We start from the raw sequence: 13,908 nt of genomic DNA, 5'->3' as shown, positions 1-13,908 counted from the left end.
CATGTTTGTTCTGTTTTCGGTGCTGCCAAGAGCCTTATTCACTTCATCACCATTATGAGTGTCTCACTTATCACGTAATCGAATTATTTAGTCAAAAAGGCACCAACCTAGTAAGTTGTGGAGGATGCCTCTCGTACTTAAAAGTACTTTTGTTCACACTCATTTTTATTTAAATAAAAAGTAAATCTTGACTATAATGAGTTGAATGTAGGATTTACCAGTAGAAATATATCTTTCATGGGTCAATATACTGGAAGCTGTTCATCATGCAATCCACTTCTGATAATTCCTCGAAATTTCAATATCTGTCTAATGGGTAATGATTCATCACAAGCTATTGAAATTTTGTGATAATAATTGTTTGTGGGCGTCCACTTAGAAGAAAATGAGCGCACAAAAATCTTAAGATCCACCTATAAGATTGCATATCAAATCAGATAAAGGTTTTCATGTGGCAAGCTCCTGATGATGCAAGTAAACACCTAGTTCGCAAGCAAATGAAATATTTGAGGAGACGAAGTTCTTGCGTACAATAACGAAGACGTGATCAGCCTGTCAAGAGATACTGTACGTTGTATATATACTCATTGTTGTATGCAAGAAGTTTCTTTAATTGAGATATGAAATGCAGAATTTTTTTTTTTTAATCTTCACCAACTACCATAAAATCAAAATAGACCAGTCGACACACACACATCTGCGTGTGTGTGTGTGTGTGTGTGTGTGTGTGTATATAATTATATGCAGCCATAAACTGAGACTCCAATTTAAGTCCTATTGTCTCATTACTTGGCCGTAGCAAGTAGCAAAGGAATGCAATGCAACATCACCACGCACATTTGAAAACGAAATATTTAAACTATTTAAATAGTGAAGGAACTTACTGTAGCAGTTGTAGTCAAAGCCTCAATGGTGGTTGCCGATTACTGCCAGCATAAATAGACTACAATTAGGGTTTGGTCCAAATTGGCAAGCCAACCGACTTTGATCAAGTCAACTTACTCGCCTGCAGCAGCCAGCCACGGCTGACATTTTCCACTATCCCAACAACTATCTTATTGCACCACTAAATGGTCGTTAGAATGATGCAGGAATAGTCGTATATATGAGTTCAGTCATACATCAACAATTGACAATCATTTTGAGTGTTAATAAGCAGTGACCAACATGTGTGTCAATAACTAATAATTACTCACGCTTGTGTAGGGATAGTTGTTGCTAATCTAATTATAATTAGTTACTTGATTCTTTATTCAGCATGTTCATACACATGAAGGAGGCAAATAGATGCAAGCATGGTTAACATATAAACAGATTCTTAATCGACATCTTAGAGAGTTCCGTTTTGAGAGTGTTTTCTTAACATTTCTCCTTTACTATACTTTGAAGATCTGAACTTCTAAGACACTCAAAGACTCTACACATGTGAGCTTCCCCGCCAATCTAGAATGATCGATTGCCTAAATATTATTAGGGTACACTAGGATGAAATTAAGGTTTCACCATAAAATCAATTGACAATATGGGGAGTAGCCTAAGATCATATAAGCACATAGCAAACCTTGTTCCTCACCGATGTGGGACAATTCTCAACACGTCCCCGTACGTGTGGTGGATTTTCAAGCCTACACGTGGACAACAACTGAGTGACATGGAGTTCGTGTGGCCGTTTGGCTTCATACGAAGACAACCCGCTCTGATACCATGATGAAATTAAGATTTTACCATAAAACCAATTGGCAATATGGGAAGTAGCCTAAGATCATATAAGCACATAACAAACCTTGTTCCTCACCTATGTGGGACAATTCTCAACACACTAATCTCTCTCCTTGTTCTTGAAAAAATTTGCTGTCTGTACTCTGCGTGCTAAACCAACAAAAGAAAATGAATACTTTAAAAAAAACAATTTTAAAGGTTAGTAGGAAAAGAAAAAAAATATTCACAAGCCATCTGTATTTGAACAAAAAATGTTATCAACTTGCATGCCTAGTGGATAGCCTAAAGTTGGAGAGAAAAACAGACATAACAATCAGTGTTTTAAAAATAGCATTGAGGCATGACTAGCTGGCCTTTGAGGCGGGGATTCTTTGCTTAGTGGGAGTAGATTTAAACTTATTTAGATGTGGTCAAGACGCGTTTGAAGCGTCATGTGCGACTTTTTTTTTATTATTTATTGGGATACTTCGGATGCGGTCCCTAATCTTTAACATTTTTTTGATTAAAACCTTAATAGTATTCAAAGTTTGATCAATGTCCCTTGACTTTGTACACCTCCTTATATTACTATTTATATTTTTATAGTTTTGACATTAATTGTTTGATATTTTATGAGATTTATAATCCTATAAATTTAAAATTCATCATTATAATACTATTAGAAACGGTTACAATAAAAAAAAAATTCAAACATTTTGATTGAATAAATGCATAAAAACTATGTAAAAATAAGAAATAATAAATGGTAAATTAAAAAAAATTGGTACATTTTACATAAATTAGGGTACATATAAAAGATTAAAAATTATGAGTACAAATGAATTTTTAAAAATATAGGCGCTAAAAGAAATTAATACATGGGTACAGAATAAAACTAAAAAGAAAATACTACAAATTAAAAAAAAAAAATGTTGCAAATTAAAAGTGGGTACAACTAAAAATATAAATATATGATACAAAGTTTAGGCATAAAACATAAATATACCATATGTAATTTTTCTATCATTGATTAAATATACAATGTCACGTGACGGTATACACATGGGTACAAACACAAATAAAACTTTGAAAAATAGGGGCACAAAAAGAAATTAATATATGGGTACAAATTAAAAATGAAAAGAAAATTGGTACAAATTAAAAAATATTTGCAAATTAAAAATAGGTACAAACTAAAAATAAAAATATATGATAAAAAATTTAGCCATAAATATAAATATACTAATTGTAACATTTTTAACACTAAAGGAATATATTTAAAAATAAAAATATTTTATTATTCAAATAATTAATGATGTTATTAATACCCAAGGACCTTAATCAAAAATTCAAAATGAATAGGATTTTAATCAATGGAGTAACAAAAAGAAAGATGTGAACCTAATTTTCCCTTATTTATTTTAAAGTTAGGGTTTCTCACCTACAATGAAGAAATTTTTATTTGATTGTTGATTATTCTTCTACAATGTTTGATTTCGACTCTATTGTTGATTATATTATATATAAAATATGAGAATGTTATTGACACTATAAAAATTTCATTTTGCACTCTAAACTTTCTATAATTAAAAAGAAAATTATACTTGTGAGGAGTTTAGAATAAGATATTTGAAGTGCTGATAATAATTTCCTAAAATATTTATATTAATAATTTTAGGTCTCTTGTGGTTTTGGTTGACACCTCAAAACTTTCGTCTAGACATGTCCCTATTCATGAAACACCTTAGCTTCGTTTTCGCCTTTTAAAACATTAATAACAATCAACCAGAAAACATCATCGTCATTGATGTTGATCCCATGAGAAATCAAGCAAACAATGAAAGAAATCATTCAAATTTCACAATTAAGCACGTGAAAATAACAATGCACATAACACCCCAATTATAAAAGAGATTACATTAATAGAAGAGAAACTTGTAGCACCTCTAGATGCCATTACAGTAAAGTTGTTGGATCGGTAATTTAATTTTTCACATAAATAAAAGAGAAACTTGTTGCATCGGTAAATAACACAATATCTTGTAAAAATTTAAATTACAAAACGTTATATTATAGGCCCGAGACATCACGCTTAAATAAAAAGATGAAAAGAAAAAGAACTTGCATTTGAAGAACTTTCGAGTAAATTAATAATTGCCACTAAAACTTTTCATCGTAATTTACACGATTTCTTTCATACAAAGGCATGAAAAGTCATAAATTAACACAGAAATAAAAAAAGTAAACAAAGAAAAGAATACAAATAGTACAATCCTTCTTTCCTAAGCCCTGCTGTACGTTTGTTCTGTTCATTATTTCTCGATCCTCTTCCTCCCCATGCCAAATCGATAACTGATTCATGCCGCCGTTATTCTTTCGACATCTTTCCGGCCATACTTTCGGCTTTTGTAAGCCGGTGAAGTTGGGCCTTTCGAGTTCTTAAGCGGATGCAACAGCTGAGACATCTTTGCTTGATCTGTTGTATTTCATGTGACTTTTCACAAGCTGTCCAGCTGAAATAGCAGACATAAGAGAAAGCTCTCCAGCAAGAACAGAACCAGCCACAACAGCGGCCAACAATCTTGCATTTGATCCTGGTGCCTCTCTGTTAGCACCCTTCACTCCGAGCAGGTTCAGGCAAGCTGACTGCGAGGCAAGCTGCGTCCCACCTCCAACCGTACCAACCTGGACAGAACAATCAAACACCAATGTAAGACTTCATCTCTAGCATCAAAATACATCAATGTAAGAACAATCCAAGATTCCAATTTCCAAGCACTGTAAAAAAACATCGAGGGACAATCAATTTACCTCAATGGAAGGCATGGTGACAGACACGTGAAGGTCCTTTCCATCGTTGATGGGTTCCATCATGGTAATGCAGTGAGAACTCTCCACATTCTGAGCTGGGTCTTGGCCGGTGGCGATGTAGATTGCAGAGACGATGTTGCTGGCATGTGCATTGAAGCCACCAAGAGCTCCAGCCATTGCAGACCCAGTAAGGTTCTTGAGCATGTTAAGTTCACAGAGGGACGCCACGTTGGTTTTCAACACCTTCTGCACCACATCGCCCTTGATCACAGCCTCGCAGACCACTGACTTGCCGCGGCCTTCGATCCAGTTCACTGCAGCGGGCTTCTTGTCTGAGCAGTAGTTGCCCGAAATTCCAATCACATCCATGTCAGGGAAGTCGTTCTGGAGGAAATCCAAAACGTTTTGCACACCTTTGGAGACCATGTTCATTCCCATAGCATCACCAGTGCTGCAGGTGAATCTCATGTACAAGTTCTTCCCAGCAATGGCACACTTAATTGTCTGAAGCCTACCGAATCTGCTCGACCTGAAGAGTCAAACCCAAACCCAGTTAACTAAAAGTTCAAACCCAAAATATTATTAAAAAGCAACAACTTCAAGCTTTAATCAAACAAACCGATCAAGGTAATTATACAAATCAGTACAGAAAAGTTCAAATTACCTGTTGAAAACCGTGGACAAGGTGTCATAATTGTTGGGGTCTTCCAAGTAGAACTTCAACTCGGCAGCTCTCTTAGCAGAGTTGAACCTCACACAAGGCGCTCTGGTCATCCCATCTCTCAGCAACACACTGGTGGCTCCGCCGGACAAGTTGATAGCTTTGCAGCCACGGTTGGTGCTGGCAACCAAGCAACCTTCGGTGGTGGCCATTGGCACGGAGAACTCTCTGCCGTCGAGCATAAGAGGCCCGGCAATCCCAACCGGAATCTGAACGTACCCAACTGGCATCTCGCAGCACTGACCCAAAATTGACTCGTAATCGAAACCCTCCAATGGCAGACCAGTGAGAGACTTCCCTGTAATCCTCTGCAGCGCCTCGCGCCTGATAGCTGCCGCCCTCTTGCAATCTCCGAGCTTTGACTCCAGAGAGTACGAAGGGATGGTTCCCGCCACGACGGACTTGACCACCTCCTCATCTTCCTCCGTCAACGGCTGGGTGGTGAAATCGCAGGGAGTGGAGAGGACTACCTCTTTATCAAACACCTTCTGTGCAACAGCTTTGGGGGCGGCAGCAACAGGGGCAATTTGGGGAATTGGGCTGCAGTCGAGCCCTGCCCCACACGGCACTTTCCGTGCGTCGTCTTTCAAAATCAAGCGCTCGTGCTCCTCCTCATCTTCGGCAGCCCAGACGTCGTTGCTGGGGCGGAGAATGAGCGACTGCACGAAATCGATCCCGAAGAATCCGAGCAAGTAGATGAAGGAGGCGACGAACGCGACTATCGCGACGATCTCGGAGAGGTCCACGACGTGGAGCGGCGTGGAGGTCCTGATCTTCTCGCGCCACCGAGTGAGGAGGAAGTAGACGACGGAGAAGAAGAGAGTAAAGAAGACAGCGTTAGTCAGGTACAGCGGCAGCGGGAGGGCGTCGGAGGCCTTGGCCCCGACGACGACGACGTCGTTCTCGTGGTCCACCACTTTCACTTTCATCGGCCCACTTCTGGCCTTGGTGGCAGGTGTGTCCATCGTCGATCGCCTTCGGACGTCCATCGGGTGTGTTGACGCGGCTGGTGATGCTAAAACGCGCCGCCGGCGATCGAGCGGAGGAGGAGATCGAGAGGAAAAGGACAGCGAGGACAGAGGCTTGTGGGCAAAACGGGAAACTCACAAAAATGATTGAATTTTTGAACTTAAAATTGCTGGTAGGTTTGCCGTTGAGTCTGTTTGAATGGTGGAGCGAGTGTTTAGGGGGGTTTATATAGGTAGTGGGCTGGCGTACGCGTGCGAAGGGACTGGCACGTGCGAGGGAGGGGAAGCTACGCAGAAGGGAGGGAGTAAGTAAGAGTGTCCTGTCGGCACGTGTCGCAGTTGCAGTATAATAAATAGTCAAAGGAGTACACCTCTTGTTTTATCTTTCCTACCTCTTTCTTTCTTTTATTTTACTTTTCATTTTCTTACAAGTTTTTTTTTTTTTTTGTAAGAAAATTATATTTGTGTTTCCGATTATATTGGATGGTTGGTTGTTTGTCTTTATCCCTATCTTTGTTTAGTTATTTTTAGGGTTTTAGGTTCTATCTTTATATCCTCCATGGAAGCTAAATTTAGGTTTGGTGGCTTTTTTAGGTAATTTGAGTTAATGTGCAGCCCTTTATGCTTACATTTAAGAGTTGGATGAAAAAAAAGAGTGTGTGACTGTCAGTCGTATATGCATTGAGTGTATCAATATTTGATTATAGGTAGGTTGTGTAGGGAAAGCAGAAAGAACTGAACACTACTTAATAGCAATTAAACCCTAGCAGGTTGCCAGGTTCAACAACACTTCATAGCAAAGCGCTTCCAGAAGGCATTGCCTATGTGAATTGTATTGTAAAATGCAAACCTATCTTTACACATGCATGATGGTTAGCATGCCAACTTTCTATTAAATCTTAGTAGTGCTCATAAATTTGGGGAGGAGGATTCTCTCCCCTTCTAAACTCTCTCCCACTTCCTCTCCTCTTACTTGAACAGCTACGGTTAAGCCACGTTAACATTTTATATCGATTTTTTTTTTTTTTTGTAGAGATAATGAGACAAAAAGCAAAGTGTGAGAGGAGAGGAGGGAAGATGATGGGAATTGGAGGGGAGAGAATCATGCTCCTAATTTTGGAAACAATTAGATCATATTAGAAGTTATCTTTTATAATTGTACAAGCTGCAGGCCAAAAAAGTTATATTTGTTTTTGTTTAATAATTTTCAGGAATTGTCCTGGAGTTTGGTTTGATTTCTCTCTGTATGAGAGTTTGCTAGTTTAATTGCTCTCTATAGGATAGTGCATGATTTTAATTTTCGTTTTGGTGTGCTATACCTCTTTTGGATCTATGTGTGAAGGGTGGAGCTGTTTGATTTATTAGATCTACTCCATTTGTTGTTTTGGGATTGTGACGGTGATTAGGTGATGTGATCGACTCACATACATCGTACTCCCTATCTCAATTAATGATTTGAAATTTTGTTCTCACATGATCTCTCTGCAAAGTTTAACAGTTTTATTGATCTGTGTAAATGCGTGGTTTTGGGTGAGCTTGGATGAGTGCTTTAAGTCTACTAATTGCTTTGCGATTAGTGATGTTTTATTATAATATTTTACATCTAGTTTGCAAGGACCCTTTTAGGCTGAGTTCTTCATGATATGTATTTGTAATACCCATTTATCAATGAATGAAATATCGTAAACTTCTTACGAAAAAAAAATATCATATGCATATATAGGAGGCTACCTTTATTAATTTTCCTTTTTAATTTGCAAAGTTGTGTAGAAATCTTCTTTTTCTTTTTGTTTGCCCAAAAATAAGATCTCTTGAGAAAGTAGTCTCTCTCGTTCTAATCACTATTCATAAGCTAAAATAAAATACATATAAGATTCCCATACATGTTTTTATTTTCCTACGAATGATAACTACTATTAATATTAATCAAGTGTGATCAAGCAAATATGTCAAAGGAGAAATGCTAAGATCATCTTCAAAGGAGATGTTAAGAATACTACATAGACATACAATAGTAAAAAATAGCAACAAATTCTCTTCAACTGAGCATTCAGATTTGTACATGGCTCTGAGTCAATCTGTCAAATTTTGACTGCAACAAACAAAATTGTTTAATAATTTTTTAATAGATTTGATGCAATATATAATAACTATTGTTGTGTATTCTAAGTATTTGAATGGATGTCTCAATAATTGCACCTCACAAGGAGATGAAAAATTTATAAAATAACATTATTATTTAACATATAAGGTATAGCAAAAAATTGTTCAAAATGTCAAATTGCCACATAAGTCATTAAATATCATTATGATGTTTTAAAATTGACACCTCCTTTAGAGATGTTATAAGAGGATCTCCAAAGGAAATGTCAAAATCCTAGGTGGAATGCCACTATGCATATTTGACATCCAAAATATTTCCAACTGAAATGTTATTTGTTGACTGGATTTGAAGGTTTTGTGATTTGAAGTCAAATTTGACATAGAAATTGACACAAAAATTTAAGATGGCAGAGTGTCTGTAACATCCCGCATCGCCCAGGGGAGTGATCCTTATATGTATATGGGAGTGATCCTTATATGTATATTCCCATCCCTACCTAGCACGAGGCCTTTTGGGAGCTCATTGGCTTCGGGTTCCATGGGAACTCCGAAGTTAAGCGAGTAGCGCGCGAGAGCATTCCCAGGATGGGTGACCCATCGGGAAGTTCTCGTGTGAGTTCCCAAAAACAAAACCGTGAGGGCGTGGTCGGGGCCCAAAGAGGACAATATTGTGCTACGGTGGTGGATCGGGCCCGGGAAGTGCTCCGCCCCGGGCCGGGATGTGACAATTTGGTATCAGAGCCTAACCCTGGCCGTGGTGTGCCGACGAGGACGTCGGGCCCCTAAGGGGGGTGGATTGTAACATCCCGCATCGCCCAGGGGAGTGATCCTTATATGTATATTCCCATCCCTACCTAGCACGAGACCTTTTGGGAGCTCATTGGCTTCGGGTTCCATGGGAACTCCGAAGTTAAGCGACTAGCGCACGAGAGCATTCCCAGGATGGGTGACCCATCGGAAAGTTCTCGTGTGAGTTCCCAAAAACAAAACCGTGAGGGCGTGGTCGGGGCCTAAAGCGGATAATATCGTGCTATGGTGGTGGATCGGGCCCGGGAAGTGCTCCGCCCCGGGCCGGGATGTGACAGTGTCCCATTTTAAAAGAATCTCATTAACATTTTTCACGTCCAAGATAGTTCATTACTTGATAAAAAAAATATTTATTTATTTCCCAAAACTTGAAAAAGATATTTAGATAGTTGTTGTATTTATATCGGCCAACCAAGGGAGAATAGTTGAATTAAGAAGTGGCAGTCAATTATTCGCAAAATCAAAGTCAAACAAGCACAAGGTTCCCAACTTGGTTTTGTTAATAATGTACAACTACTTTATAGCTTACTTTTGTTAATCATATGCTATATATTATCTTTATATAACAAGGTTATATATATACTAACGGGACAATAACTAGCATAATATGCATGTAGGTCATTTTTGGTCTGAAATGTGTGCGGTTTTCGTCTCCAGCAACAAGGTTATATTCTAGTCTGCAAACAGGACTGTCTCCAAGTAGGCATCTTATAGTCTCGAACGGGTTATACTTAACCCTCTTACAGAGCATTTTATGGAGCTCTGGTGGACTTCTTATCTATCCTTCTCTATTTCTATCCAAATACAGTAATTAATAGTGTGTAATACCAAAGTCACTTAGTACTACGGTCCAATAGTATTCATCTTCACTTATGAGTGATAGATTCGGATTTGGATCCTCTCCGGATCCCCTCCCTGGGGATCCTGGGGATCAAGACACAAGGACCATTCATCAAAGATCGTACAACCATAATTAAATGTTTTTTACGCAAAACGAGATTGTTTTACTTTTAGAAATATAAAAAGCATTTAATTGTGGTCGCACGATCTTTGATGAATGATCTTTGTGCCTTGATCCCCGGGATCCCCAGGGAGGGGATCCGAAGAGGATCCAAATCCGATAGTTTCTAGGTTTAAATATCGTGAATGATAAATTCGAAACAAATTTATTTTCCTAAACTTTAGGATAAATATATTGTTGTATTCATAAAAGAATAACGTATATTGCTGAAAATAAAAAATACATTCGAGACTACACTTTAAAATATAATATTTTAGAAGGCTAAAACATAAACCTCCACGCTCTTTAGCCGATGAAGATGTCCTAATATGCCAAGTTAATAGAATATTAATCTAACACTACACGTCGGGGCACAATTTCATTCAATTAACGGTTCAATTGGTCTAAAACACGGTAACATGCCAGGAGAAGATTTAATTGCGTAAGAATGGTGATTGGTTGATGAAAGAAGAGCATCAAGTTTTGCTAAAATGAATAAGTGTCCAATCACAAATAGACATGTGGTTAAACAATTAAAAAGGTGAAAATGTAAACCAACATTACTCCAAACAGAGTGATTTTTGATATATGTTGGTTGGTTCATTTGTAACATTCCTTCAATTTTGTTTTTATGATTTCACCTATGATGCTTTTGTATAAGCACTGTAGATATGCTTTTGTACATTCAACATTTATAATTCAATAAAACATAACTTCTTAACAATTTTATGTATTGTATTTTGATATGCATATGTAATAGCTGAGCATTAAAGCATTTTTATTTTATTTTATAAATCAAATGTATTCCCGACGAAACCAATTTGTCGAGAGAGAGAAGACTGTGCCGACGAAATAGCCATAGCGACAAACACATTTTGTAGGTTGAAACGTATTATTTGTCGGCTAAAAAGGCTTGTACCGACAAAAATATTTCTCGAAAGATGGAAATGCTGACAAAAAGGATTTTGTCGGGAAGTTGAATCATAGCTGACGAAATACCAAATTTTATCGGAAAAATTCCTAGGTGACATGCTTTTAGCGACAAAATTGCCGACAAACTTTTCGTTGGCAAAGACACTTTGACGACAAATTTTGACTTTTACCGACAAATTAATTTGGTCAGTAAAGTTAAAATTTCTAGTAGTGTGAGCACGTATCTGTTTTCAAATGAGTTTGCAGCAGGACTTGCTGCTTTTATTTCAACAGTTTCTACTAGTTACTAATTAGAATTTGTGGAGCAAGGAGCTTTGTTTTTTTGTTTTGGGACCGCTTGTGCAAAACGAGTTTCACGCATATGCGAAATTCATACACAAAATCATATATTCATTGATAGTGTGAGACGTGTGCATGTCATGACCTAGCTTGCTAAAATGCTTCTCACGTGCATTTTGACATGCAAAAACCAGTTGATGTTGAAGGATTTTGATGTAGATTAAATAAGTGATTGATTGTCTTATTGATTAGAGTGTTCTTACGTAATTTATAGTGATTGATTGTTTTATTGATTAGAGCGTTCCTATGTAATTTATCTTGAAAATGTAAAGGATAAAGTCTTACATCAGTGAATGATCAAATTTTGCAATAATTTATAAGGAATTGTGATACTTTCATATTACTAATTTATTTTATTGTGAAACCTTAACTTTTTTTATTCACTATGTTTTGGGTTAAAACCTCTTATTTCCTATAGGATATCCCTTATAATAAAAAATTAAAAAAAAAAAAAAGGAAACAAGAAAATGATCTCTGAGATTTAAATTGATCCCTAAGTTTGTCTAGCTAATGCCAATCAGTTTGGTATTTCCGTGAAAATATTTCTTAAATAAAGAGAAAATGAAAAAAATACTCTCAATTTTTGTCAAATCATTTTGACTCATTGTTTATTTACCATATTTTTATATTTCAACTTTCATACATTGTACCACCTCTCATTAATTTCCTACTTCTCTATTTTATGGGAATCTTAGTCTCTTTAATTTCTCTAAAGGTTCGTTTAAATGTGTTTTTAAAATAACTGAAAGTACTTTTAGAGAAATTGTTTTTGGGTTCCAAAAGCATTTAAAGTGCTTTCTACAAGTTAGGTGATTCTTCTAGAAAACACTTTAAGTGTTTTTTCAAGATTTACTACCATTTTTACTAAGGATTGTTTCTAAAAATATTTTCACTAAAAACGCTTTCAGTCATTTTAAAAGCACATCCAAACAAGCTCTAAGTTAATTAGCTAAAAATACAATGAAATACAAAAACAAAAGCATAAAAAATGACTAATTATTGAATTTTGTTGTCATCATTGTTGGAGTCATTAGCTCAACTTGTTTATCCAACGATGACCCTTTCTCCCTATTTCCTTTCTAAATGCTTAATTAATTTATCATAATTGAATCTGAAACGTACGTAATTAATTATATATTACCATCATTTTATTAATTTTTATAGTCTGAAGTGGTTGGCGCCTATTTCTTTTACGAGGACCAAAAAATTCAATGAACACCGTCAATTATATGAACATGAAATACAATATTGGTGGTATAGTGACTTGTGCATATATCCGTACTTCTCTTCTTATTTCTTAGTCAACATCTAGGACTTGGTACACAAATGTTGTTGTTTTCCTTTCAAATTTCTTAGTTTATACATAAAAAATGTGTATCAATCACACCCGAAAACAAAAATTTGCATAGACAAGAATCAACGATGAGCTATGGTTGTACGAACATTGAAATAAACAAATTAAACAGTACACATTTGAGTGACGTCAAAATTAAAGGATGCATTAGTGAGTGTCTGTCCTGTCGTTTTAATTATTCGACAAAACGAAATGATTATTGTGGATGGAAGATAAAGAGGAAACGTATAGATTTTGAGCAGAGTATAGGAGGACAAAGAGGGCAGTGCACTGAATTATGATTAATCGTTGCAACCATTCTTGTTCAATAATGCATATTGGAGGTTTGATAGGGACTAAAGTGGCTCCTAAAATGGACTTACTAATTAATACTATTGGGGGTTTAAGACAGCCATCCAGTGAGAAAATATAATCATACAACCATGCTTCGTTGCTAAAAGAAGAGTAGCAATTAAGTGTCGTTGAAAAATTAAAATGAACGTGTGTTCGAATATTTGAAATTGAAAATTATGCTTGGACACTTGTCCATTTGTGATTGGATTTCAGCAGCACTTGCTACTTTTTTTTAGCAGCGAATAATAGTTCTAATTATAATTAATCTTGTTTTGTTTTGTAAGTCCAAATATTAATATCCTTGATTAAAATGATTTTTGTTTTGATACAACAGAAAACGATGCATATCGAAAGATCTTTTTTATAACTGGCATTACACGCCTCTGAAGATATTTTGAACGTGTTTAAAAATAGAGAAAATAATATTTAATAAACAACTGATTGATTCACATTATTGCCTATTGTGAGGTACTAATTAAAAAAAAAACTGTAAAAAAAGAATTAATTATTAAAAAATACTGTTTATATGATAAAAATACTACTGCCTTATTTGGTGCATTATTTTGAATTTTGGATTGCTTTTGAAATTTTTTGTTTGAAGAGCATTTTTGTCCTAAAATTTTTAGTGAAGCTGGTGACTCCAAAAGGACCTTTGGTTTATATATATTATGTATGGAAATATTTATGCGTATAAATTTTGGTCCTATTCCATGAAAAAAAATATATTAAGATTGAAGGTGAATGATTATTTTTCTGAAGCCTCGTGACTTCATTTACAATTATATATTTGCAAAAATAATATATATTTTTGATCCTATCCCATGAAAGAATTGAGATAAAC

At 36.1% G+C, this 13,908-nt stretch overlaps 1 protein-coding gene across 1 annotated transcript; it reads right to left on the bottom strand.

Moving 5' to 3' along the window:
• Window positions 1-3,824: 3,824 nt before the first annotated feature.
• On the bottom strand, window positions 3,825-6,400 carry LOC137727986 (3-hydroxy-3-methylglutaryl coenzyme A reductase). The gene is made up of 3 exons (XM_068466852.2): window positions 5,174-6,400; window positions 4,510-5,038; window positions 3,825-4,383 (listed from the first exon to the last, which is right to left on the bottom strand). The coding sequence occupies exons 1-3, from the start codon at window positions 6,217-6,219 to the stop codon at window positions 4,138-4,140; spliced, it is 1,821 nt and encodes a 606-aa protein (XP_068322953.2). The 5' UTR covers window positions 6,220-6,400; the 3' UTR covers window positions 3,825-4,137.
• Between the last annotated feature and the right edge of the window lie 7,508 nt (window positions 6,401-13,908).

The sequence above is a fragment of the Pyrus communis genome, chromosome 10 (assembly GCF_041283825.1).
Source record: "Pyrus communis isolate YQ-2024b chromosome 10, ASM4128382v1, whole genome shotgun sequence".
Classification (NCBI taxonomy): Eukaryota; Viridiplantae; Streptophyta; class Magnoliopsida; order Rosales; family Rosaceae; genus Pyrus; species Pyrus communis.
This window is presented reverse-complemented; position numbering and strand designations above follow the sequence as displayed.

Bases quoted from the DNA above. Each gene is read 5' to 3' on its own strand.
- LOC137727986 (XM_068466852.2), bottom strand. From the start codon at position 6,219: ATGGACGTCCGAAGGCGATCGACGATGGACACACCTGCCACCAAGGCC. The intron at 5,039-5,173 runs GTAATTTGAACT...TTGACTCTTCAG, and splicing joins TTGTCCACGGTTTTCAACAG to GTCGAGCAGATTCGGTAGGC. The intron at 4,384-4,509 runs GTAAATTGATTG...TGTTCTGTCCAG, and splicing joins TCACCATGCCTTCCATTGAG to GTTGGTACGGTTGGAGGTGG.